At 41.5% G+C, this 26,767-nt stretch overlaps 1 protein-coding gene and 1 pseudogene across 1 annotated transcript in view; both read right to left on the bottom strand.

Annotated features, from left to right (window-relative positions):
* Positions 1 to 1,814: 1,814 nt before the first annotated feature.
* LOC103186395 (ankyrin repeat and death domain-containing protein 1A) overlaps positions 1,815 to 26,767 on the bottom strand; it is a 33,679-nt gene continuing 8,726 nt past the window's right edge. Inside the window, exons 6-14 of the mRNA XM_007905392.2 lie at positions 26,100 to 26,198; positions 25,290 to 25,388; positions 21,765 to 21,863; positions 21,575 to 21,673; positions 20,373 to 20,471; positions 15,528 to 15,623; positions 11,801 to 12,002; positions 7,935 to 8,066; positions 1,815 to 3,117 (exon numbers count right to left, since the gene is read on the bottom strand). Of these exons, the coding sequence (XP_007903583.1) occupies positions 3,059 to 3,117; positions 7,935 to 8,066; positions 11,801 to 12,002; positions 15,528 to 15,623; positions 20,373 to 20,471; positions 21,575 to 21,673; positions 21,765 to 21,863; positions 25,290 to 25,388; positions 26,100 to 26,198 (984 nt within the window). The 3' untranslated portion in view covers positions 1,815 to 3,058. The remainder of the gene's footprint in view (positions 3,118 to 7,934; positions 8,067 to 11,800; positions 12,003 to 15,527; positions 15,624 to 20,372; positions 20,472 to 21,574; positions 21,674 to 21,764; positions 21,864 to 25,289; positions 25,389 to 26,099; positions 26,199 to 26,767) is intronic.
* On the bottom strand, positions 3,906 to 4,034 carry LOC121850764 (annotated as a pseudogene).

Raw genomic sequence — 26,767 nt, 5'->3', positions numbered from 1 at the left:
ATCTTATGTATTTTTCTATCCCTTGACCTATGGTGTAAAATCTAGTGCAACTATTTGAATCCAGTGTTATTCTGATGTCTATTTTAAACATCCTGCTGTGTGGCACAGAACTACTGACTCCACGCTAAATCATGTCTTAGATGGTCACCAAAAATTTGTAATATGCAGTTTCATAAAGATCTGCTTGTTTACATTGCTTTCGTGCAACTTAATAATAACATTGAATGCTGCATCTCTGAAATGAAAGCAGGAAATGGTGGAAATGCAGAGCAAGTCAATCTGATTGTGTTCTCATGAAGGTTCAAACCCAAAATGTTAAGCTACCTTTTTCTTTTAAATGCTGGCCAACCTGATCTTTTTTTTAATGCATTTCCTTATTTTACATTATTTTCCAATTTTTTTTGTGGTTTGAAGTTCCAATTTTTGGTTTGTGCAATTTTAAAACCGTATCAAACTGACATTGACTTTTTATTTTTACAAAAGATAAAAGTAGTTTGGTATGAAGTTGCAATTCTAAATTAATTTTGTATAAACCATGTGTGTTATGTACATATAATACATTTTTAAACTTTTGTATTACAAATATTTAACTTAATTAAAAATTATTATTACAAAAGAGTCCACTTTGTTTTTTTAATGATTTATTACACTATAGAAAAACAACTCTTCCACTATTAAGAATATCTACATTGTGCATATTTACAAATAACTCACACTCAACATAGTTTTGGCACAAATCTGGACAACATGTATTGAATAAATTTTTTACTGGTGAAAAGATACAAATAAGAAGTCTTAACAGAGCATAAATATTCTGGTTTACATTAGAATTTATTTTGCAAATCTTACAAATTCAATAAATTTTAAACAAGAGGTTTAAAATATAACTCCATATAAAGGTATATTTAGTTCTTGTACATCTAGCTCCACGCGTTAGAGCTTTGTTTTTGTGAGTTGCCACAACTCTAGATTGCCTGGTCAGTTATCAACATTATCATGGATTGCTGTGCCAATATATGAAAAAAATCCTTCCATATGGTATTGCACCTTTCATGTCAGGATACAGAATATATTACAAAATCACATTTGTATAGCGCCTCTCACGTCAGGAGGACCTCCCAAGCCGCTGGACAGTCAGGGGTTTGGACCTGAGTGGGGGGGAAGGAGAGTAAGAGAGTGGCCGAAGGCACGATCAAAGAGGAGGGTCTTGAAGCGTGCCCTGAAGGAGACAAGGGAGGGAGCAAGACCAAGGGAATGTGGGATGGAGTTCCAAAGGTTGGGGGCAGAGAGGCTGAAGGCCCGTCCGCCGATTGTGGGGTGGGCCAGGTGGGGGACATGGAGCAGGTTTAAGACTGCTGAGCGGAAGAAGCAGACAGGTTGATGTGGGGTTAGTAGGTCACATAAGTAGGAAGGGGCAAGGCCGTAAAGGACACAGAGACATCTCAAAATGCTTCACAGGATTCACTGTAAAGTGTAGTAACTGTACTTAGTAAACAAACATAGCAGACAATTTGCACACAGCAATGTCCCAAAAATATCAAAGCAGTGAATCACCAATTTTATTGAGGAATCTTTGGCCAAGACAAAGGGAGAAATTTCCTTTTTTCCAATAGTGCCATGGGATATTTAACGTCCACCTGAACAAGCGGACTGGACCTCAGTTTACCGTCTCATCCAAAAGACCTCCAACAATGCATTCGCACAGCACTAGAATATCAACTATGAGTTCAAAGTCCAGAAGTAGGACTTTATGGTAGGAGCCAAGACATTACATATAAATGCAATTTGTTGTTGTTTTGTTTGATTCATAGATATGAAAACAAAACTAAATAGTATATAAGAGTTTTTTGTGGTGTGCTTTCCACTATTTATGGCTCACACACCAGTAGTGATAACAAATATAACTTTTTTTATTTTAGCTGCATAATCCACATCTGGAAGTGTGAAAAAACATTCTGTCCTTATGTGTTTAAAAGCACTGCACCACCAATTTGATCGAACTTGGAGCTGGAGGGAGAAAGATCTGAAGCAAGACAGCATGTATACACGCTATTAATTAATCAGTTATAAAAGCTTCCTCTGACAAGTAGCTGCAGCACGGTGTGACATTTTTATTCAAGGGGCTTGAAAGAATTTTAAATCCCAGCCAAGCAGACTGGAGCGGATGGCATTTCAAACGCTGGTAATATCACTTCAAATGTTACTAGTACGAAATGTCAATTTCAGAGATTTTGAAATTGCAACCACAAAAAAAATGCTGATTATCTATTCCAGATGGTCTTATTAAATCTTTACTGAAGGGAAGAGAATGGGGATTACTAAATTGTTGAATGTAAATTTGATGATGCACTTTCCCATTAGATTTGATCTTGCCATGATGAGACTCAGGATTTGACTCCATGATGAATCTGCAGGAAGCACACAAGAAGCTACCTGCTTACGTTCAATGAATGTAGCAGCTGTCTCTCAGTTATTAGGTGGGTTGGGATTTTATGGCACTTATACTGGCTTATGACTAGATTTGACTGTGGTGTCCACAATTTGTATACCTTTAGCTTGAGTATAAACCAGCATAGCCTATGTGGGTGATGTGTAATGAAATTTGCGCATCACCCACAACCTCTTCATGGCTTGTTCTAACCATCAATTCTCAGTCTTTCAAAACCCACTTCAGTAGTTTACTCTCACATTTAGGTTATTGTTATAAGACATTGAATGGAGCCCTATTTTAAAATGTACATTCTCTTTTTTTTCAGGATTTCCTACTTTCGATATAGTAACAATACTAGTGAAAATTCATGAATGCCTATGGGAGGCATTTATCGAAAAACTGCAGAAATTTTAAACTCTGTTCCTAAGCTTTCATCAGATGCAAAGTGCCGTCATTCCCTACAGTTAAACAGCTAGAGTAATTAATGCGCGTGAATTGTTGCATTCAGTTCACCTTCAGGGTTGGGTATGAGGATCTCTGGTATCTTGACTGCGGCACTCACAGCATTTCTTCAATCTTTTTCTGAATCTGATGAACATCTGACTGAGGCTATGAATTCTGTAAACTTCAGGAAACTATACATCTCTGTGATGTTTCTGCTCCGTTGATTTCTTTTCTGATCTTATCTGTAAAAAGAAAAGATTTGTGCGTGATTTTACCAGCTCAGTGTGCTAGGGTTCATTTCCAATCTCATACTTTAAGATAAATGTTAACAATGTTAATAATGGTATTGGAAATGTAATCTTATTAATTAATATTTATTGGATATATATTATATTACGACTCAAGACCATCCTTTTTGACCGTGCCTTCAGCTGCCCTCCTACCTCCTCTGCTCTCACTCATCCAACCCTGCCCCCCACGCTCGGTCCTGATCCCTGACTGTTCAGCGCCTTGGGACGTCCTCACGACATCAAAGGCGCTTTACAAATGTAATTTTGTTATTGTTGTTAATATTGATAGTTATTTTAATGCTAATGTTAAAATTATTACATGAGAGTGAAAGGAATATTCAACGTGGAACCTTATTCTATGGTGCCCCTTTATAACGTTTTTACACACACACACACGTCGCAAATCGTCACAGGACGATGCAAATCTGGCACTTATCTTCACCCGAAACTGGATCAAGTGACCAGATCACCTCTCCAGCCCTGGCAAGTCTGGCCTCAGCCTTGTGATCAAGTGCTCAAGCTAGTTCCATATACCAGTATCTCCTCTCCTGAGGGTGGATCAAACTTTTCAGATGTGAGTACTACAATACTGATCCCAGTCACCAGAGAGCTGAAGGCACAGGTTCCTGACAGGAGCTCATCCTTTCACAATGATAATAATAACCATAATCCTTGCATTTGATATGGCACCTTATCACGTCTTCGAGACGTCTCAAAGCGCTTCGCATAATGCATTATGGGGAAGTTCAGTCATGGCCTTGTAATATATATGCAAACTTCAAAAGATTTTTCTGCAGGTTCACTGCCCAAGGAATAACTGATAAGAACAGATGCTACACTTGATCTTAGACAAAAGGCCGAGAAGCCCTTATGATGTTGCTTCATATTTAAGACTGGTGCCCTGTGGAGACCAGCTGGCTTCCTGCACACTAAAAAATGGTCAATGTCCAGATTAACAGGTTAATGCAAATACCACTTCCTGCATGCTGTGCATGTGCAGCCTGTAGGAAGTGACACCAGAAGTAATCTGGTGACCCAGAAGTTGGCTATTTTTATAGCACGGGAAGGTTTACAGGAAGCTGGTGCAATTTCCACAATTTGTATACCATTAACATCAGCATAAACCAGCAGTGCCCATGTAACTGTGATGAAACATATTTGGAAGATGGTATTTTGTATTTAAATTTGTAATGTGTTATCGTAGTTGCCTGGACTCCAGTAAATAAACAAGCTTTGTTGTCCAAGGGAGTGTAGACTATAGAGTTACACCTTGAAAAAAGGCGTGCATAGCAACTGAGATAGACAAGATCGTATTTGCTTGTGTAAGATGAACCCATGCTTAACCAAAATGTGAGCTATAGAACTTCAGAGAGAAGTTGAAAAGTGATAGGGGCCGTGCTTTTGGGTTACCTGGGAACAGAAGGAGATTGTTTGGCCAACTGAGCTTGCTCTGCAGTTTTATCGGATGGTGGAAATGCTTTATATTTTTAATCCCAATTGCTCCTTAAGAACTTCAGAAAACCAGCTTCCAAATTCCATTTGAATTTACAAATATTCCATAATGCTGTATAGTTTAGGCTGACACAGCAGTGCAGCGCGGGGGGAGCATGGTAATGTTCTTCGCTGAGATGCTAAAATGCGAGATTCTGTTTGCCTATTCAGGGGATGTTAAAGATCTCGTGGCACTATTTGAAAAGAGACAGGGGGTTTTCCTGGTATCCCGGTCAACAATCCCCCAGATTCAATTGCTCATTCACTCCATGGAGGTTTGTGGGACATTGCTCTGCACAAATTGGCTGCCGTGTTTGCCTACAGGATATAGTAATTCCACTTTATAGTATTTTGAGAGATGTCTTCCTGAAGTGATGGGTGCTATATCAACTGCAAGGTTTATTATTTTTGGTATTAATTAGAAAAAGGGGTTGATCAAGAGATGGATCAATATCATTGGCTCTGTCCAGTGCTGTTCCATGTGCTGTAGTTGCTAATTCATGCCACATGAGGGAAATGTAGCAAAGCTTTACTTTTGTTCTCCTTTGTACTTGTGTAAGGCAAATATGCCCTTTGTATCTACTTGTAATCCATAATATTGATGGGTCCATGAAGTAACTACTGACCCTGAACTTCTTACATGATTCTTGATGAAAATAATGAAACTTTGTGAATCAAAAATGCAGCCATCACATAAAAGTAAATTAGAAATAATAAAGTGAATGTTTTTATTGAAGGCAAACCCAACAGTTAAATGTTCCAGAAACATCCTGCAAAGAATGAGATAATTAGGCAATTCTTCTGAACTTTAAGGGTGAGTTTGCATAAAGAGATTATAAATTAAGATAACTGGGTTGACAGAGGTGAATGTAATCTTTAAAATAGTGCAGGCGTTTCACTTTAAAAGCAAAGCAAAGGTGAAATGAGAAAATTGCGCCATTGGCAACTAGCCCAGCTCTTTGAAATCTGTTCTTGTCTCATAACAAAAGAATGCAGAAGGATTGAGTAATCACTGCTTTGTTTGTTCTTTTAAACACACCCCTATGCACAAACAACAGTTCCACTGAATATAAGAGGTAAGAACTCCTCTAATAATTCACGAGGTGTAAAATGCTAATCCTGCTGAACTGGAATGAATTGCAAGCAAGAGCTCAGTGGGACTAATCCATGAATCATGAAGAGTACACTCAAAGGTCAGTCATTAGACAAAAGATTTATTCAAAAATTAAAGGAGATAGTCACTCTCCAACACCAGAGGCACAAACATCCTTGTAGGTACCTCTGACGAGTGGGATAAATTAATGGTAATTCTTGCTTTTAATATAGAGCCTACAGCACCAAAACATCCATCCTCCTTTTAGAGAGGGAGAAGTGAGAAGTAAGTGAATATTTTTATCCATTTTAAAACATAAAAAGCTTTGGTCAAAGTGACAAATGACACTTTGTCCATCTGCAACCAGTGCTCCCTCTGCCTCCTCATCCTCCTTGACCTCTCTGCTGCCTTCAATACCGTTGACCATTCCATCCTCCTCCACCGCCTCTCCTCTCACCTCAAGCTCATGGTTCTGTCCATGAATGGTTCTGATCCTACCTCTCATATTGTCTCCCCTTCATCTCCACAAACAGCTTCTCCTCCAGCCCCCGCACCATCTCTTGCAGTGTTCCTCAGGGCTCTGTTCTTGGTCCCCTCCTCTTCAATAACTATATGCTCCCCCTTGGTGACATCATCTGCAGACATGGGGTCAACTTCCACATGTATGCGGATGACACCCAACTCTACCTCTCTGCCTCCACCCTTGACTCCAGGACCACAGCTGTCCTGACAGAATGGCTGTCGGATATGAAGTCCTGGATGAGAGCTAACTTTCTACAGTTGAACGTCAACAAGGCCGAGGCTCTCCTGAGTGGCTCCCGTCAGCGCCTGGACACCTCAGGCGTTGACAGCATCACCATCCAAGAATGCACACTCCACCTTATTGAGTCAGTCCGGAACCTTGGAGTGTTGTTTGACCCTCAACTATCCTTTCTCCCCCACATCTATGCCATGATCCGCTCTGCCTTCCCCCATGTCCGGGCTCCACCACTGTCTCACGCCGCAGGCCGCCAAAACCTTCAAACACGCAATCATAACATCCAGGCTTGACTACACAAACTCCCTGCTTGTTGACCTCCTCAACTCCTCCCTCCATAGGCTGCAGATCATCCAGAACTCTGCAGCCCATGTCCTCTCCCGCACCAGGCTCCGTGACCCCATCCTTGCCCAACTCCACTGGCTTCCCATCACACAGAGGATACAGTTCAAGATCCTGTTCCTCACCTTCAAAGCCCTCCATGGCCTTGCTCTCCACTAGCTCTGCGACCTTCTAACCCCCTACCAACTTGCCTGCTCCCTCCGCTCAGCAGGCTCCAGCCTGCCTCACCCACCCCCAACCTTTAGAACTCCACCCCACAGTCCGTCTGCCTCACCCCCTCCCTTGCCTTCTTCAAGACCTGTCTCAAGACTCTCCTCTTTGATCGTGCTTTCAATCACCCTGCTTCCCCCCAGCTCTCCACTTTCCCCAATCCCCACCTTGGGACGTTCTCCAACATGCAAGGTGCTGACCCACTACTCCACAATCTGCCCCAGAGGCCACAGATACAGAGTTAATTGAATGTTTAAAAGGATGCTAGATAAGATATTTGGGAAGTAAGGATATTAAATGGTTTGGAGAAAAGACTGCGAAATGTGATTAAAAGACCTGCCATGTTCTCATAAAATGGTGCAACTCATTTGTCAATTCACTTTACAGTATTTCCTGTGAAGCGCTTTGAGAAGTCTCAATGACTTGATAAGGCACTCTATCAAATGCAAGGAATATAAATAGCCTACTGCTGTTCCTTGTCATGAATTTTACCCATCCATTTAATCTCAGGACACTAGACTCATTTAAAAACAACTTGATACTGCAATGGAAATAATAATAATAACAATAATAATCTTTACATTTGGTATAGCACATTTCACGTCACAAGGACATCCCAAAGTGCTTCACGGGATATATTGTAAAGTGGAGTAACTGTATAATTTGTGGGTGAACATAGCGTATGAATGTAGCATATTCTATAAACATTAAAGTAATTGGGATGCCGACTTCATTCACGAGCAGTGCTGGTTAGATGAACATGGATACAAATGAATTTTAACAGCTTATTTCTAATTATGTTCAGTTGTCTTAAGGACAGAGTCACATACATTATGCCACATTTTAAAGTTCTAGACTTGCACATTCTTCACTTACCAGCTAATTGCTTCTGTTCAATACTGATCAGGGCCTCATACAGGCCTTTGACTGGGTTTGTGCCAGTTAATAGAATTCCATGGAGCCAGATCAGCAATGTCCTGTGACCATGTTCCTTGTAGCTTTTCGTTCCTAAACAAACAGAAATAGATGTTCTTAAAGGATCTCCTTCAATAAACCTGAATGAGAATAGGCTTTACACAGGCAGTCCCCAGCCTTAACACATCCACTTATATGAAGGTTATTGGCTTGTGACTAAACTCCTGTTGACTATTTTCTGCACATTAAAATGCCCAAACTTTGGGGCATGATACTTGATGGAAACAAGTATATTTAATGGGTCATATTCTATGATAACAACGTTAATCCTCACATTTGGTATAGCGCCTTTCACATCAGGGGAAGATGTCTTTAACGCTTCATAGGATATGCTGTAAAATGCGGTGACAATGTCTTTTATGGATGAACGCACAGCCAATTTGCACACATACCTCCATGGAACGAGTCACCAATTTTATTTAGGGGATTATTGGCCAGGACATCCAGAGAAACTCCCTCTCTTTTTGAATAGTCCCATGGGATCTTTAATAACCACCTGAACAAGCTGACGGGACCTCAGTTTAACAACAACTTTGCCAATGCAGACCTATTATTATTAGTTCAAGTCCTGCCTGTCAGACCTAATTCCATGAGCATACCTCTATTGTACTAAATGAGGCATCACAGAGACTGGGAAGGTAACTACAACAAAAAAGTTAAATGCACAAAAGGGGAACTCCATGTTTGTAACCTGTAGCATTTTGTAGTTCTTTGATCCACAATTAAAGAACGAGGAAGAATATAACTACAATAGAAAATTCACATGCGTGTGACCTTTCGGTAGAACAGCACATTTGCATGCTCCAGTGCATTTCCCACATTTGTGGCTCTCTAGAACCAGATGCGAAGAGTGACTTGCAATCTGGGTTGTAGATCTATAATGTAAAGCTCAAGAGATTTTTATTCTGTGGTTGAATTTCCATGGTGGTTTATCACAATCATTCAAATACACAGTGATTGGAAATACCTTGAACAAGGAATTAAATCAATGCTCAAAGAAGGGTGCAGGGAAAGAACAGGAAAAATAGATTAGAATAGATAGCAAAACCCAAAGTACTGCAGATGCTGGAAATCTGGTATAAACACAGAAGTCGCTGGGAACACGCAACAGGTCAGGTAGCATCCATGGAGAGAGGAAAATGACTAATTTTCCTTTCTCCATGGACACTGCCTGATCTGTTGTGTGTTCCCAGCAACTTCTGTGTTTAAATTAGAATAGATAGCATCAGTAGGGGAGTTAGCAATGGCACAGGCACAACAGTCTGAATAGCTTCCTTCTGTGCTGGAATCTCTATAATAATAAGTAGATTGTTTAATTTACATATATATATATAGATTTACATAGAATGTACAGCTTTGAAACAGGCCATTCGGTCCAACTAGTCCAGGCAGCTCTTCATACTCCACATGAGTCTCCTCCCACACCTCATTCTCTCCCATACCCTTCAAATGTATTTATTTCATTTCTATAGCACTTTTCATGTCAGGATAAAGTCTCAAAGCACTTGACAATACTGGCTAGGCATCCAAGCTGGGGGTGGGAGGCGAGGGGGTGCGGAGGGGAAAGATGACCGAACATGTGGTTAAATAGGTAAGTTTTGAGATGGGCCTTGAACGAAAGGAGGGTGGGAACAAGTTGGCGGGATTCCGAGATGGAATTCAAGAGAGCGAGGGTGGCTGATGATGGCAGATTGGACAGGGGACACGAAGAAGCCAATTTTCGCTGAGCAAAGGGAGAAGCCGAGATGGTGTTGCTGAAGAAGGCCACAGAGGCAGGCTAGAGGTAAATCATTGTTCATAATGTGTCCAGATCCAGAACATAATAACAATCCTTGTATTTGATATAGTGCCTTATCACATTGCTGAGATGTCTCAAAGAGCTTCACAGAATATACGGTAAAGTGAATCGACTGTATATTTTGTGGGTGAAATCACGCCTTTGAGACGCCTCAAAGTGCTACACAGAATCTACTGTAAGTGAACTGACTGCAAATTTTATGGGCGAAACATGGCAGCCAATTGCACAAAGCAGTGTCCCACAAACGGTTGTGGATTGAGTGACCAATTTGTCATTGAAGATTTCAAGAGAGTGACAGATAAACATTTGGTACATAAGGATATTAAGTGGTATAGAGAAAGGAGGGGAAATTGATTTGAAAGAGCTGATATAAATCCAATTTGGTGTGGGCTAGTTAGATCAAATGACCAAAGTGCTGTTCTTACATTCCTTTAATATTTGGGCATCATAATGTGTTGAAACAAATAACAGACGCTCAAGCTACAGTCCAATACCTACAATATAAACAAACATTGTTAACTCATGAGAAACCAATGCCTCTCACCTCTAGAGGTAACAGCACCTGGGGGCTGGAGGCTGCTCTGACAAAGCTGCCTTGACAGCTTGTCAGGGACCTCCCCAGACATCAGGGGAAGGTCAGTGGGGAGCTTCTGAAATTGCAGCTTGGAAATAACTGCAAGTGTCAGTTTGCACTTGCACAGTTATATGTTTCTCCTTGGATTTGGATTCCACTTGCAATTTAAAAGGATGGGATCCAGACACCTGTACACTCAGGGTACCTCAAAAGTGGTTAGAACCAGTTCTTAAATGCCCTGAAATATCAAACAGGGAAATGCTTGAGTTCCCAGCTGATTTTATTGCTGTACAAAAATAAATTCTGTCGCCCAATTGTCAGATCAGAGATCAACGCGAATTTTGATTGAAACTGTCTGGCACAAGAGACCATATGAATAAATTTACACATATAAATAGATGCAAATCAATTCAGAGGTGTCTACTGTTTTTAAATGAGCTGTGGCACATAAAGGGTTGATGAAAATGTATTTAAATAATGGGTTAAGTTTACCCAGTACAGAAAAGAAGGATTTTAGACACAATTAAGCCTAGGATGGGATTCAAATGAAACCAACTTCAAGAGGCAATGTGACATCTATTTATATCTACAGGGTGACCAAAAAAGTGTGATACCATTACAATGTCTAATAAGTCTTAAAGAAATGACGTTTTTTTTAGATAATAGGGTAGATATCATGACTATTTGGTCACTCTGTATATAATGCCTTCCACATTGGGTAACGCCTCAATGCACAATACATAGACACCAAGGAGGGAGGGGAGTGGAGTAGGAAGATGACTGAGGCACAATTGAAGAGATAGGTTTTTCTGGAGATTTTTGAAGATTAATAAAAATGGAGTGAGGCAGATGGATATAGTAAGGGAGTTCCAGAGGGTTGGGACATCGTGGCTGAAGGCTTGGCCGTTGATGGTGGTCTTAGGGGTCAAAGCACATGTAGCAGGCCTGAAGTTGTCATGACTGGCTGGCAAAATCAGAAGCCAGGACCCCTAACTGTTCATTTGCTGAAAGCTCATTGCTGAGATATTGGAGCCAGTAAAGATGCTGAGATTCATTCCATTTATCATTCCCTGAGCTGCTTAAGTGGGATATTTTAAAGCATGCAAGAGATTTGAGCAAATGAAGCAGAGATTTTAAGGATGGAATGGAGAATTTGGGGATGGAGTAGGTTTAAGAGGAGAGGCTGAGGTTTTAGAAACTAGCATTTCAAAAATAGGGTAGAGATTTTAGTGTTGGAACAGATGTTAGGAAATAGCATTGTGGTTTTAGGGAATGGGATAAAATGCAGGGGAGAGAATTCTAAGGAGGAATTATTTTTAAAATGGAAAGGTAAACGTTCTATTTGACAACCCAGAATTTCTCCCTCTGCTATGTATTTCTGATATTTGCTCTTACCCGTCCACTGCTCCCCAATTGCTTTAATTTGCTCTTCAGTGAAATTCCAGTGGAACGCAAGTTTCTTCCAGTCCTTCGGTTTCAGGTGGTGGTTTGCTAAGTTCCACATGGCTGTGCGCAGCTGGTTTGTCTGTGTGGTACGGTCTGGTTTGAAGCTTAATGGGTAACTTGCGACTGGGACTACAGTGTTATCTTGATGCGTCTGAAACATAAAAGTATATCATAGCTTCACCGTTAAAGACAACCTCACTAGGTAATTGGTAGTAGTTCTTGTTAACTGTATGAGATAAATAACCACATTTATATATTATTTATTGCATTTATATATCACCTTTAATGAGGCGTAGTGTCTTGGGGGCTTAACAGTGGGGGTTTAGAGCTGGGGCCAGGAGGGGGTGTGGGGGGAAGGGGTGACTGTAGGCACGGTCAAATAGGAAAATCTTCAGATATGATCTGAAGATGGGAAAGGAGGAGGTAAGGCAGAGGGATTGAGGGAGAGAGTTCATAGAATCATAGAATCATACAACACAGAAAGAGGCCATTCGGCCCATTGTGTCTGCGCCAGTTCCTAAAAGAGTAATCCAACTCAATCCCACTGGCCCGCTTTCTCTCCATAGCCCTACAATCCTGGGTCCTCTCCAAATATTGATCTACTTCTCTCTTAAAAGTTGTTACTGAATCGGCTTCCACTACCCTTTCAGGTAATGCATTCCAGATCCGAACAGCTCGCTGAGTGAGTTTCTGTTTCGTTTAACAACTATCTTAAATCGATGTCCTCGGGTTACTGACCCACATGCCAGTGGAAACAGTTTATCCCGGTTCAACCTATCAAATCCTCTCATGATCTTGAAAACTTCTGTTAAATCCCCTCTTAATCTTCTCTGCTCCAGGAAGAATAATCCTAGTTTCGCTAACCTCTCTTCATAACTAAGGTCCTTCATTCCTGGTACCATCCCGGTAAACCTCCTTTGCCCTGACATCTTTCCTAAAGTGCGGTGCCCAGAGTTGAACACAGTATTCCAACTGAGACTTCCATAGTTTTGCGGCATAGTGGCTGAAAGCACAGCTGCCAATAGTGAAGCAGAGGGGACAAGGGACAAGCAGGAGGCCGGAGGTGGATCTTGGTCAATCCACGTTGATATAAACAGGTTTGAGATAAGTGGATAGTACTGAATACTGAAAAGTGTAGTGACTATGTATTTTGTGGAGAGAACTTGCTTTGTTATGGTCTTGTCAACAGATAGTTCAGTTAATAATAAACAACTTTCACACACAACAAGCACCTCCATTACCCTGAGCTCCACTCATCCAAAGTGTAACTCTACAAGAAACTGGGTATAAATATAATAAGTCCTCACTATCAATCAGACTCTTTATCTGTTCCTATTTTAATGACTGGGTTCAAACTTAAGGTGATAATTAGCTAAAAGCCAGCAAGGAGAGGCAAAGGTCCCTGTTCTGCTCTGATTTTCATGCATCATTTACTCTATGTAATGTGTAAATGGTGGAGAATAAACTGTCAAGCTACTGAATCCAAAGTAGCTAAAAACTGTACCCACACTCCAGTAAGTGTGACTGACCTAAAATGCTGTCAATTCCAGTCTGACACCTGCAACCTTCCTTGAAGAAAACAAAGTGGTTGCTCAATCCACAACTGTTTAAGGGACATTGCTGTGCACAATTGGCTGCCGCATTTCACAAAATACAAAATTCACAAATCAATCCACTTCACAATATATTCTGTGAAGAGCTTTGAGATGTCTGAACAATGTGATAAGGCGCTATATCAAATGCAAGGATTATTATTGTATTATGAAGCTGTTCCTGAAAGATTGTTTTTAGGAGAAAGCTGTCAGCTTTCTTGGTGCTTTACGCATTATTGTGGATACTCCTCTGTGTGCTAGATTACAATGGGTCTCCTGTGTGTTTCATGTATCTGGAAAGAGTGGTTTTCAAAGGGACTGGAGAAGATAATCTAGTTTGACCTGATTATATAACAACTTGCAATTATATAACGCCATCCATGCAGGGTAGCGTCTGGAGACTGACTCCAAGTCAGGGTGGAGAGGGGCAGGTGGTTGTAAGCACGGTCGAAGAGGAAGGTTTTCAGGTGGGACTTGAAAAAGGGGAGAGAGGGGGCAAGGCGGAGGGATTGAAGGCGAGTGTTCCAGAGTTTTGGGGCGTCGTGGCTGAAAGCGCAAACTGCATTGGTGGGGCAGAGGGTGCGAGAGACAAGCAGGAGGCGGGTGCCAGTCAAGTGGAGGCACAGGGTGGTGGACTGGGGAGTGAGGAGGTCGGAGAGGTAGGAAAGTGACAGGGAGTGAATGGATTTAAACACAAATGTGAGGATCTTGAAGTCGATCCATTCGGTGATGGGGAGCCAGTAGAGCCTGGCCAGATCTGGTGAGATGTGGGTGCGGAGTTTGGTCTGGGTCAGTATGCGGGCGGCAGAGTTCTGAATGAGAACTCATATACAAACATGTCAGGAGCTAGCACCCATCCTTAAAGTCATCAGGGCAAGAATTATCTCAGCTTCATTAGTGAGTGAGGCTCTCTTCAAGCTCTGTAAACTGCAGGGTTTTGAAGTCCGTTTTGCCTTTCTTGATAACATCTCAATGCAGCCTGTTGCTTAATATTCTTTTACAATGTGCCTGCACGTTCTTCCAATCCCACCACTGTGCCGCACTCCAAGATTAATCCTACGTGAAAATTTGTGGTTGTTTCTCTCAAACAGTGCTTGCCTCTCTGACTGCCTGCACACATCTGAATAAACCACGGGTCATTTCATAACACACAGTATTATCTAAATTGAGTGATGATAGCAAGTGAGGGAACTAGGGATGGACAAACACTGCTGGGTTAATTAAAAGGGCAAAATCTATTTTTCTCTGTGGTTTATATCCTTTTTGACAGTGTATTGGGTCATCTTTCCCTCCCCCGAACTCCCAACCCCAGTTCAGGTGACCAGCCAATGCTGTAAAGTGCTTTGGGACATCCTCTGGACGGGAAAGACACCATATAAATTCATATTTATATTCATATTCATAGATTCATATTGTTTGTTTATACTGACAAAACGGAGCTGGAGTCACCTGTAAACTTATAGTCTAAACCTAATATAAGATCTTCTTTCGCTTCTTAAAATCAGTTCCAAAGGCATTCTAATATACTAATGTAATCCTTGCATTTGATACAGCAAATTATCAAGTAGTTGAGACATCTCAAAGCACTTCACAGACTATTTTGTAAGGTGAATTGAGTGTATTGCAGTTTCAGTATTCTAGTTCCTGAGTCAGTCAGGCAGGTCCGCAGTACTCTAAGGCACTGCTGATGACAAATCAGCCAGCCTGACTTGTCAGCAGAACTTGGAGGTGGAAACCTTGGAGGTCACCAAGGACAGGGATTTTTTCCACTCAGCTCCTGTTAACCTTCCAGCCCAAACCCTAACTGGTAGGATGGTCACAGCTGGATAAGCAGCAGGAAGCTTACCAGTCAGTGCTCTCATTAGAAAGCTGTGCGGGTTTAATTCAAACACACATTCTGGGGTTCCCAAGCTCTCGTACTTGTGCTCTGTGCCTAAGCAAATATAGGACAACAGCAAGAAAGCAACGCTCCACAGTCATGAGTCAGAACCTGCGACAACTAAATGGTAAAACAAAAAGGAAAGCAAAGCTTTTACTAAACCTTGTTTTGTTGTTCTCTAAGGAGCAGCTCCCAGGTGACTTACCTCTTTCCAGGCAAAATATCTTTCTGCTTTAATAATCATATCCACAATAATGATGTGGTTGCCTCTGGCTGCGACTCCCAGTGGAGTTTTACCTTGCTGCAGAGAAAGGATATTGGAGGGAAAGAACACTTCTTTTGAATATATTATTCCCAGTTGAGATTGAATTCAGTATAATGTTATTTGCTGTGTTTTTGGTAATCAATCAGCAGCTAAACGCATAAATACACAGATTTTGCTCCTCAAAACTGCAACAGTTGAGCTGCCATTTCAGAAGGTGACATACTCTTCCACACACAGCTCATTTCATAAATGTGAAGTATATAAAGGAAGTTTAGATTAGGTGGCTTAATGGAGAGAAACGCCAGCACAGACAATTTGGGCTGAATGGACTGGAACAATGCAAGATGGTGGCAATACTCTCATGCATTTCAAATCAAATTGTGCTGCTCAGCAGGAAGCTCTCAGGAGTTCCTGGTACCTGCCATCCAGCTGAGCTGACTCCTGAATGACTTGTTTGGCAACATGATGTCAGAATCGAGTCAATCCTCTGTAACAGTCTTGGTAGTTTAGATCCTAAGCCCACAATATTCCAGGACACTGCTTATGACACCCCCAGCCAGCCTAGCTCATTTGAGGGACTTGGAGGGGTAGATGACTTATAATAATAATAATAATAATCCTTGCATTTGATATAGCGCTTTTCACGTCGGGAGGACGTCCCAAAGCGCTTCACAGAATATACTGTAAAGTGAATTGACTGTATATTTGTGGGCGAACGCGGCAGCTAATTGCGCACAGCAATGTCCCACAAACAGTCGTGGATTGAAAATGACCAATTTATTATTGTTTTTGGTTTTGGAGGGATTATTATTAGGCGTGTGGAGTAAGGAAACTTGCCCAAGGTCTCGCCCTGCCTGGAATTGAACTCAGGTCTCTCACTTGCAAAGCGAGTGCTCTAACCACTGAGCTACAGGACTCCACTTGCTGGGAACAGGGATTCTTCCTAATGGCTCCAAAGGGTAGGATGGCCCAGCTGGACAACGAATGGGAAGCTTGCCAGACAGTGCTTTCAAACTGTAAAGTATGCCATCTTTAAAATCCTTACATTTGGTAAAACGCCTTTCATGTTGAGGGGATGTCCTGAAGTACTTCATTTTAGCTGCAGTATCCCAACAAATGTTCCTGGAAACCCCAAGCCTTGGCTCTTGCCAGCCCGTGCCTGATACTCTCTAGAATTTGTTAAGCAAGATGAGTCCCTTGGGAGAGAGAGTCCGCTTTCCATTCCAGGAATTTCCATGTGTAGATGACATACGTGGAATTTTGTGTCTGGTTTAGATACTCTTAAGAAAGGTGATGGGTTTCTACGTGTGTCAGACACTCGGCTGACCAAAAAAAGGTACAAATGGACTGTTTCCATGCTTCAAAATTCCTTGATTCCATAATTTATAATGTAATATTATTACTAAGATGTTATCTAGGCATTTGTAAACATGGATAAACTGCTGAGTAGATCTTAGCCAACAATATTGAATGTGCTATATGATGAACAAACAGTAGAATAATACCCTAAAGTGAGACAAGGAAGGATAATGGAGACAGGTACAAGATATAAAGAAGAGAATCAGTTAAGAAAGGAGAGGGTAATAAAAAGATCGGAGACAAAAATATTAAAAGATTGATGGACTGGTTCTAGATTTACTGTTAACTCCCACACTGTGCAGTAGATGTTAGTTTCAGTAGGTGGGGAAGTGTGGTCTGAGCAATAACAACTTGCACATTAAATAGCACCTTTCATCACAAAGTCCTTCAAGCGGAAGGGGATGGAGATCGCTGATCATGGAGGGAAGCAAGGCAGACGATTAGGGAGAGAAGGCATTATGATTGTGTTGTGAGATGAAGGCATAGTTGCTGGCGGCTTGGCTGGGATTGTGACTAGGGGGAGTAAGTAAAGTTAGTCAGCCTTCAATTTTATGGGATGAGTACACTCCAGTCCCTAAGACTGAACAGATCATGAGGCACTCCTAAATAATGACCGACCATGTAATAACCACTGCTTAACCTTCACACGAGTCACATGGATGGATAACTTCCTTAATTGAAATCTGCCCCCAAATCACACCAAACAGAGTTGTTATTTAATTCTGGTTATTCTTCCATTTATATTAAAGTGCGCAGGGCAGACCTGCCTACTTGCATCTTGTGAGGCCCTTCCCTCTCAGTTCCCTCTCCCTCCCTTCCCATTTTCAGTTCTCTGAAGAAGACCTTTCTTTTCGACTGCTCCTTTGGTCACCTTCCCACTCCTCCCCCTGGCTCGGTCCTGGGATCCTAAACCGTAAAGCGCTCTGAGACGCCGTCCGGCGCGGAGGGCGCTATATAAGTCCAAGTTGTTGTTGTTGTTGTTATGACTTCTCATCGAGTGGAATGTAATTTGCTGAAATGTAGAGATTGGAAAGTGCAGGTAATTCATCCTACTGTCTGCTGTACGTTCAGCGCCAGCTTGGATCATGGCCAACTTGCTCCTGTCTTACTGCCAATGTGTATCCTTCCAGAGTCACTGAGTCAGGAATTAGTCCAAGGGCTTCAACTGACTCTAAGGTCACTGCGTTAAACAACACCCATTCTACATGTTAAGTTCTAAGCGTAATGTGTCTCCTCCTCAAGTAATGCTTATATTGCGGTTTTGTTAGTTCATTCTCAGCTTCTTCCACCACATCAGAAATAATTTATCTACATCCACCCCATTCAGTGCCTTCATGATTTAAAAAAAAACTTGGAAACTATCCATTCCCTTAAATCTTCTTGCCCTTGAAAACCATTTCAATTCTCAGCCAAACTTCCAACAGATCAGTGATTTGGGATGCATTGCAATCCTTGTCCTTCTATGAATTATTTACAGTTTTCTTGATTTGGCTTCATAACTGGGAGCAGTGATCTCTAGTTGCTCTGTCCAATATCTCATTGGATTTAATTGGGGCAATGGCAATGCATGTGCCAGCCAGATACAGCAAAAGTGTATCCAAATCACATTGCACTCAGACACTTACCCCTAATTTCAGAGCTCCTCGCTCAGAACGCCTGAGCATTGGTGCAATCAGCCAGTGAACAGCGGCCTCTTTTCTAACATTAAAAACCCAATGGTGGGATCTTTAAGAATTAAAATAGCTGCCCTTGTAGGAGTGTCAGGTGATGACAGGATCAGGGTCAGGCTGACAGCTTTTCCTTCACGGTTGAGCAAGAAGCTGTAGTACAACGGATACCTGTGAAACTGTAATGCAGTATGAGACACAGCCGTCAAACCTGGAGAGGAGAAAAACAATGGGGAAAATAATGAGGAAAATAAAAATGGGTTTTGCACCAGTTGCAGCTATGCTGGTGCAAAACCATTTTTATTTTAAAACCTCAGGCCCAGCAGTGTGTTTGCGTCTCCTCAAGGTAATCTGATTATAGAAATCCAGACTGAGCTCACAACACTGAGACCAGGATTCTATTAAGACACTCTCATATTCTATTTGCTTTAGCCATTGCTGGCTAAATAGTATGCCCAATTGTTCTGATATTTAGACAACAAACACACCCACATCTTTCCCGGAAGCCTTGTTTAATAGTTTATTGCGTAATTCAATTTGACACTCCCTTCCTCTGTCAATTTTCTTCCTTCCTCTCCTGTGTGAGACTGACACCGACACTGTTGTAAGGCTACCTTTATTTCCATTTATTGAATGTTTATGATCATTTTGGGGGCATATTTGGACATCAGTTTGCTGGATTACATATTTGTGAGTGGTATTTACATGGGGTATTTTAGGAGAGGGACAACAATGAGGGAAAAAGAGCAGTGACTTGCCACATTAGCTGCTATGACAGCATCACACAGCAGGAGACATAAAAATCACAGCACTTGCATTGACAAAGAGGCTCTGAGATGAGAAAAACAGCGAGAATGTGGGAAAAAGAATAGAAATAAAAGAGAGATGGAAGGGTACATTTAACAGTGATTAAACCATTATCCTATTTAAAATTTTAACATTTACCTCAGCAGTTTAGTGCGAACAATTAAAATATCCTGATTGTATATTAGTTTAACTAATAGATAATATAATACTGTAACAGAACTGAAACTCCCTGCCTCAGTCCTTCTGCCTTGCCCCCTCTTTCCCTATCTTCAGATCACACCTAAAGAGCTTCCTCTTCGATTGCGCCTACTATCACCTCCTCTAACTCCCCGGCTCGGAGTTAAACTCCACCACTATGAGACTCTGAGTTGCTATCCCGTGAGAAGGGCGCTATATAAATGCAAGCTGTTATAATATGATTTAATTCCCCACATCACAGTGAATGCGTGTCAAAAATTTAATCCAGAGAGACAGAAGTCTCTTTAGCCTTACTGAGGATTAATGACAGGGATTTTTTCCTCCCAGCAAAACTGGCATCCAAAATTGTTAATGACTTCACCGAGTAGGTGAAGTTACTAACAATTTGGGATGCCAATAAGGTGACCATTATTTCTATTTATTGAATGTTTATGATCATTTTGATCAGATATGTTTGCATATCTGAATATTTGTACGCTGGGTTATGTACTTGTGAGTGCAGTTTGTATGGGGTTTTTTAGGAGAGTGATAAAAATGAGGGAAAACAGAGTCTCAAGACCATCCTCTTCAGTCACCCTCCTACCCCTACCCACCCTGCCCTCCACCACTCCTGATCCTAAGCCCCAGCTCAGGTCAAAATCTCTAACTATCCTGCGCCTTGGGACGTCCTCCCATGAGACATGAGACACGCTATACAAATGTAATTTGTTGTTGTTGTTTACGCCATCTCACACACCCCACCATAAAGACTGACCTTGTCTGTTTGCTTTAGATCGGTGTTTGCTATCAGGAGAAGCTCCAACAAATCGGCTCTCTCAGCTTCAGCTGCCAAGTGCAATGGGTTCTGGTTTCTCTTGAGGGAAAAACAACATTGATTTTAATGAAAACATGTCCAACAACACTCTAGGGTATTTATGATTGCTCTCAGATCATGTTGCTTGTTCCTCCCCTCCGTTCTACTGACAATGCATTGGTCTTTAAATGTGGAGATCATTTTAGGGATCAAGCACTGACATTCAATCATCTTAATCAGTACCATATCTCATGGAATTCTATGTCAGCAATCAGCAGCCATAAACAATTAGTTCTAGCATTTCTTTGCCAAATTATTGGAAGGTTTTGTTTATTCACAGTGGGACCTGAGAGACAGAAGGTCAATTTGGCATTGAGATTAACAGCAGGGATAGTTTCTAATGAAGAGCCGCTTAGAAACTCAGCCAGACAATCAGGTAAGTTTTTTCTGTCTCAGGGAAGATCATAGATTTTGCGCCCCTTCTAGCTGATCAAGCACGGAAAACATCAGCTAAATACTATATTTAAAAATCCATCCATTAACCAAATCCATTATACACGGGGAAGGTCCGTTCCTGTTCACAGGAGGATTGCCTTCCATTTGCTTCCAAGCGTAAAGTATTACTTTGCTGTTTTTCTTCGATTTTGACAGAAATATTTTGACAGAAATAAGACGTAACAGAAATATTTGAGAATTGGGCAGGAAAGCTCAGAGCCCACATTGCCTGTTCCTGTAGCTCAGTGGTCAGAGCACTCGCCTTGCAAGTGAGTCACCTGGGTTCAATTCTCAGGCAGGGCGAAACCTTGGGCAAGTTTCCTTACTCCAATAATAATCCCTCCAAAACAAAACACTAATAAATTGGTCATTTTCAATCCACGACTGTTTGTGGGACACTGCTGTGCGCAATTGGCTGCCGCGTTTCGCCCACAAAATATATACGGTCAATTCACTTTACAGTATATTCTGTGAAGCGCTTTGAGACATCGAGAAGACGTGAAAAGCGCTATATCAAATGCAAGGATTATTATTATCATAAAGAGCAGTCGAGCAAGCCAGAAAAAGGCACTCTCACTTACTCGGAGAGGTACGCTGAGAGTACGCTCCCGACTGCAGCAAAAAACTCTTCTTTCTCGCACAGAATAAAGAGCTTCAGAAATACTTACCAAGTCTAAGACATTAACATCACAATTAGATTCTATGAGGAGCTGTACCATCGAAAGGTGTCCGCATCTGACAGCAAAATGCAGGGCAGTTTCCATTTGCTACAAGAAAAATGAGACAATGACGGAATTGTATCTTACAGTGGTATATACAGTATGTGGACTTAACATGAGTTGAGTGTGTGAAACGTACATTGTTTAGGCCATTCACTTCAGTTCCGGCCTCAATGAGCAGTGAAGCCATATAAATATCGTTCCTCTCTGCTGCTCTGTGCAAAGCAATCATGTTGGTCTGAAATAAAATGACAGAATATCACATTTTTAAATGGATATTAATTCTTACATGAAGAACTAAAACAAAAGGGACAGCATTCACACAAGATTTCACTAATAATAATAATCCTTGCATTTGATATAGGGGTCTTCACGTCTTCTAGACGTCTCAAAGCGCTTCACAGAATATACTGTAAAGTGAATTGACTGTATATTTGTGGCGAAACACGGCAGCCAATTTCACACAGCAGTGTCCCACAAACAGTCATGGATTGAGTGATCAAATTATTATTGTTTTTTTTCTTGAGGGATTATTATCAGGCGTGTGGAGTAAGGAAACTTGCCCAAGGTTTCACCTTGCTCAGAATCGAACTCAGGTCTCTTGCTTGCAAAGCGAGTACTCTTACCACTGATCTACAAGACTCCACTCCTGGGATCTGGCATCAAATCCAGCCCAGACAAAGTGGAATGAAAGTCTCTGACACTTAGTTGGTAGAGTTTTATGTGAAGCAAATCTGGGGATAAACTGACATTTACTCTGGCTTTAATATGATTCATTGTGTATTCTTGACTTGCTAACTGGCAATGCAATACCATGAGCTGCGAGCATCTGATGGATCCCATTGTTGGGGGGAGGTGGCATTCCAACACACCTTCAAGACCAGTCAAGATTGCAACAACAACAGCATGCATTTATATAGCAACCCTTATGTAGGGTAGGGTCCCAGAGCGCTTGACAGTGGCAGAGCACGACTCTGAGCCAAGGGGAGGAAGCACGTGACCATAAGCACAGTCAAAGAGAAAGGCCTTCAGGTGCTATCCTGAAGATGGGGAAAGATGAAGGAATTGAGGGAGACTGTTCCAGAGTTTTGGGGTGAAATGGTTGAAAGCAGTAGAATGGAGAGATTGGGGGACAAGGAGAAGGCTGGAGCTTCCTCAATGGGAAGGGACGTGTGCCCGAGCTGCAGACAGTAAGATGGTGGCAATGTTCTCACACATTTTATGCTGAGTTTCGTTGGCCACCGGGCAGCTCACAGGGAGTTCCTTGTAGCTATGATTCACCTAGTGAGGCTCAAACCTGCGTTTGTCAGATGTTGAACGATCACCTAGTGACTATCTTCCTGGGAGGGGGTGGGGGGTGAAGTAAGCAGGGTCTCCTTGGAGCTGAATTAACTCCAAGGTGACATGCTTGGCAACACAATGTTGAAATCGAGCCAGCCATCTGTGGCGGTCTCGGAAGTCCTGTTCCTGAGCCAGGCAAGTCCACTGTATTCCAGAGCATTGCTGATGACAGCACATCAGCTCATCAGCAGAACCCAGAAGGGCAAACAAAAACAACAACTTGCATTTATACAGCGCTCTCCACGCCGGGCGGCATCCCCGAAAGCTTCACTCTGGGCAGGGAGTCATTCCACTCAGCCCTTGGTAACCTGGCAACCCAAAGCCCTAATTGGGTAGGGTGGTCCTCGCTGGACAAACAGTGGGAAAGCTAGTCAGACAGCAATATCAATGGAAAGCTATGTTGTTTTAGCTGGTTCGACTCCACTAATACCCCAAAGCACACTCTTGGGTCCCCAAGCCTTGGCTCTTGCCAACCTGCACCAAATACTTTCCAGAATTAGCTAAGCAGGATGCATCTCTCCAGGGAGAGTGTGCACATTCCATTCCACAATCTATCTCTGGGATTTCCATGTGTAGGTGGGATGCATGAAAATCTCAGCTTGGTTTGGATACTCTTAAACATGGTGATTGGTTTCTTCTTGTGTCAGACACCCAGCTGACCAAAATAAATATATATAATATATATGTATAGATTTGTAGAGATTTATATTCAAGACTGAGATAGATAGATTTCTTATTGCAAAAGGGATTAAGAGATATGGGGATAAGGCAGGGTCAGGTTATTAGCTGGAGTTAGATTAGAAGATCAGCCATGATTGAATGGCGGGGCAGGCTCGTAGGGCCGAATGGCCTACTCCTGCTCCTACATGTTATGTTAGATGAATACCAATTATTACTAATTTTTGCTCAGAAATATTCCACAAACAGTCATGAAATGAATGACAAGTTTTATCTGAGGGACTGTTGGCCAGAACACCAGGAGAAACTGCTTTTTAAATGTGGATTCCTGTAGCTCCCTCACAAGCGAGAGACCTGGGTTCGATTCCCAGCAGGGCGAAATGTTGGGCAAGTTTCCTTACTCCACATGTCCCCTATTTTCCTAGTGTCATGTAGAAACCTGGTTGTTAGTTGATTGCCGGATCGCTTTTCCAGGGGTAAAATATTTTCAGAAGAAATAATAATAATAAATTGGTCACTTCAATCCACGACTGTTTGTGGGACACTGCTGTGTGCAATTGGCTGCCGTGTTTCACCCACAAAATATACAGTCAATTCACTTTACAGTATATTCTCTGAAGTGTTTTTAGAAGTCTCGAAGATTTGATAAAGTGCTATATCAAATGCAAGGATTATTATTATTAAACGGTGCTACAAGGCAGACAGGCCTGGTTTAATACTTTGTTTGAAGGACACCACCTCCAACAATAAGTCACCTCTCAGCAAACTTAGACTATGAGTTCCAATCTAGTTCTTAATTTACTAATAAAAAGAAATCTGAAAACACAAAATAATATGAGCACGAAGGTGAACTATGAAATACGTAAATAAGGTGTCTACCTGGCTCAGTGGTAGCATTCTTGCCTCTGAGTCAGAAGTGAAAGTTCAAGCCCCACATCAGGACTTGAGCTCCAGATTGATTCTACAATGCACTGCTGAGGAAGTTCTGTATTGTAGGTCTTGTCCTTTGGATGAAAGGACAATTCAATGTCCCATTTTCCTGTTCAGGTGGATATTAATGATGCCATGACATTACTCGAAAGCAGAAGAGAATTTTTCCCAGTGTCCTGGCCAATAGTCCCTTAGATAAAATTTGTCATTCATTACCTGGCTGATTTGTAGGATGTTCCTGTGCAAAAATTAGCAGCTGTGTTCACCTACAAATATACAGTCGCTAAAATTCATATTAAATCCTGGAAACCATTTTGAAATATTTCAATGATGTGATAAGGTGCTATGTTTGGTCAATAATAATTTGGTCACTCAATCCACGACGGTTCGTGAGACACTGCTGTGGCACAATTGGCTGCCGCATTTCACTCGCAAATATACAGTCAATTCACTTTACAGTATATTCTGAGAAGCACTTTGAGGCGTCTTGAAGATGTGATAAGGTGCTATGTCAATACAAGGATTATTATTATTAGTAGTAGTAGTAGTAGTATATTGCTCTAAGATGCTACCCTGGGTGGAGGGTGCAATATAAGTGCAAGTTGTTGTTGTTGTTGCATATCAAATGCAAGTATCATAATTAAATTACACGTCTGTTAAAAAGAACCTAATGAAGAGTGGATGTGTGATATAGAGTGCAATGCATCTGAGGTACCTTTGCCAATGTGTTGATGTCACTGCCTGAGTCAAGCAGCATTTGGACACATTCCTGATGTCCTCCTAAGACAGCAAGGTAGAATGCAGTCTGGCCCTCCTAGTAGGAAGATGACACTGTTAATTAATGTGTATCTGAAAAACATTTGCAAACCTTCACAGGCTTTGCAATCTAGACAATTAGAAGTTATAGCACAAGCTCTTTTGTAATGCATTATAGTGAGGTAGGTAAGTAGATAGTAGGATTGGGAGCCAAAGGGTAAGGACTAGCGACCAAAAGCCATGGTCAAGGAGCAATGACTTGAAGGAATAGGTGGTGGAAGAGGATTCTACATCAATACTAGTCCATATGATAGTTGCACCATTTGAGTACAAAACCATTATGGTGCTTTAAACATCCAAAAATAAGGAAATGATTTCACAGCATCATGTGTTGCTTAAGCAGATAAAATCTTTCACACAAACATTTGACACATAAATGACACACAGCCTCTACTCTACATAAAATGTGTATGTGGTATCATCAGCAGTATCTTAGAATACTGTTAACCCAACTGGCTCAGGAGCTGAATTACAAAGACTGCCAAACAGAGTCAACTCTATTCAGATATTCTGTTGCCAAATCTGTCACCTTGAAGCCAGCTCTGCCTCCAAAGGAGGATAGTCTCCCATTGTTCCTCTTGCTCTGGAGACCATTTCTTCTTGTTCTTGAGTCTGTAACCATATCACCTTATGAAGTCCATTTCCCTTGTTCTATTTTCCCTTGTACTCAACTCCATGCCCCCTAATTCTAGAGTAGTTAAGACCTCACCTCATTCTTCTCATCCACTTGCTTCCAGTCACTCAGAAGGACCTCAACCATCGTGGAGTGACCATTCCTCGCAGCGAGGTGCAGTGCTGTGTTACCTTCCTGCCAACAAGAACAATGGCTTGTCATTATTATGATCAGTCATGACCAATTTCACACATCAACTCTGCAGCTATAATAAGAATAAGAAACCTTGCATTTTATATAGCGTTTTTTCACATTTTCAAGATGTCTCAAAGCACTTTAAGGAATATACTGTAAAGTGAATTGACTGTATGGCTTGTGGGTGAAACATGGCAGCCAAGTGTCCCACAAACAGTCGTGGATTGAGTGACCAAATTTTTTTTCAAGGGATTATTACCCCCGGAAAAGCGATAGACAAAACAACAAGGAAGGAGTTTTCAAGTATATAATATTTTAGAGTCTAAATGAAAACCTATAACTCACACCGCTATAAGATAGACTAAAGATATAGATTTAGAGCGAGGATGTAGAACAGATGTTATGGTACTAGAAACGTATGAATAAGAGTTCAAAACCTCCCAGATATTACATAAAGATGTGTAGAAAGAGTTGCCTCTTTTCTTGATAACTCGTATTGTTGATAAAATTCCATCAGAGGAAAAGGATGAAGAGTTGACATCAGAGGAAAAGGATGAAGATTTAAATAA

This window comes from Callorhinchus milii, unplaced genomic scaffold, assembly GCF_018977255.1.
Source record: "Callorhinchus milii isolate IMCB2004 unplaced genomic scaffold, IMCB_Cmil_1.0 Scaffold1, whole genome shotgun sequence".
NCBI lineage: Eukaryota > Metazoa > Chordata > Chondrichthyes > Chimaeriformes > Callorhinchidae > Callorhinchus > Callorhinchus milii.
The sequence above is the reverse complement of the archived record's forward strand: the minus strand, read 5'-3'. Positions and strand labels throughout refer to the sequence as shown.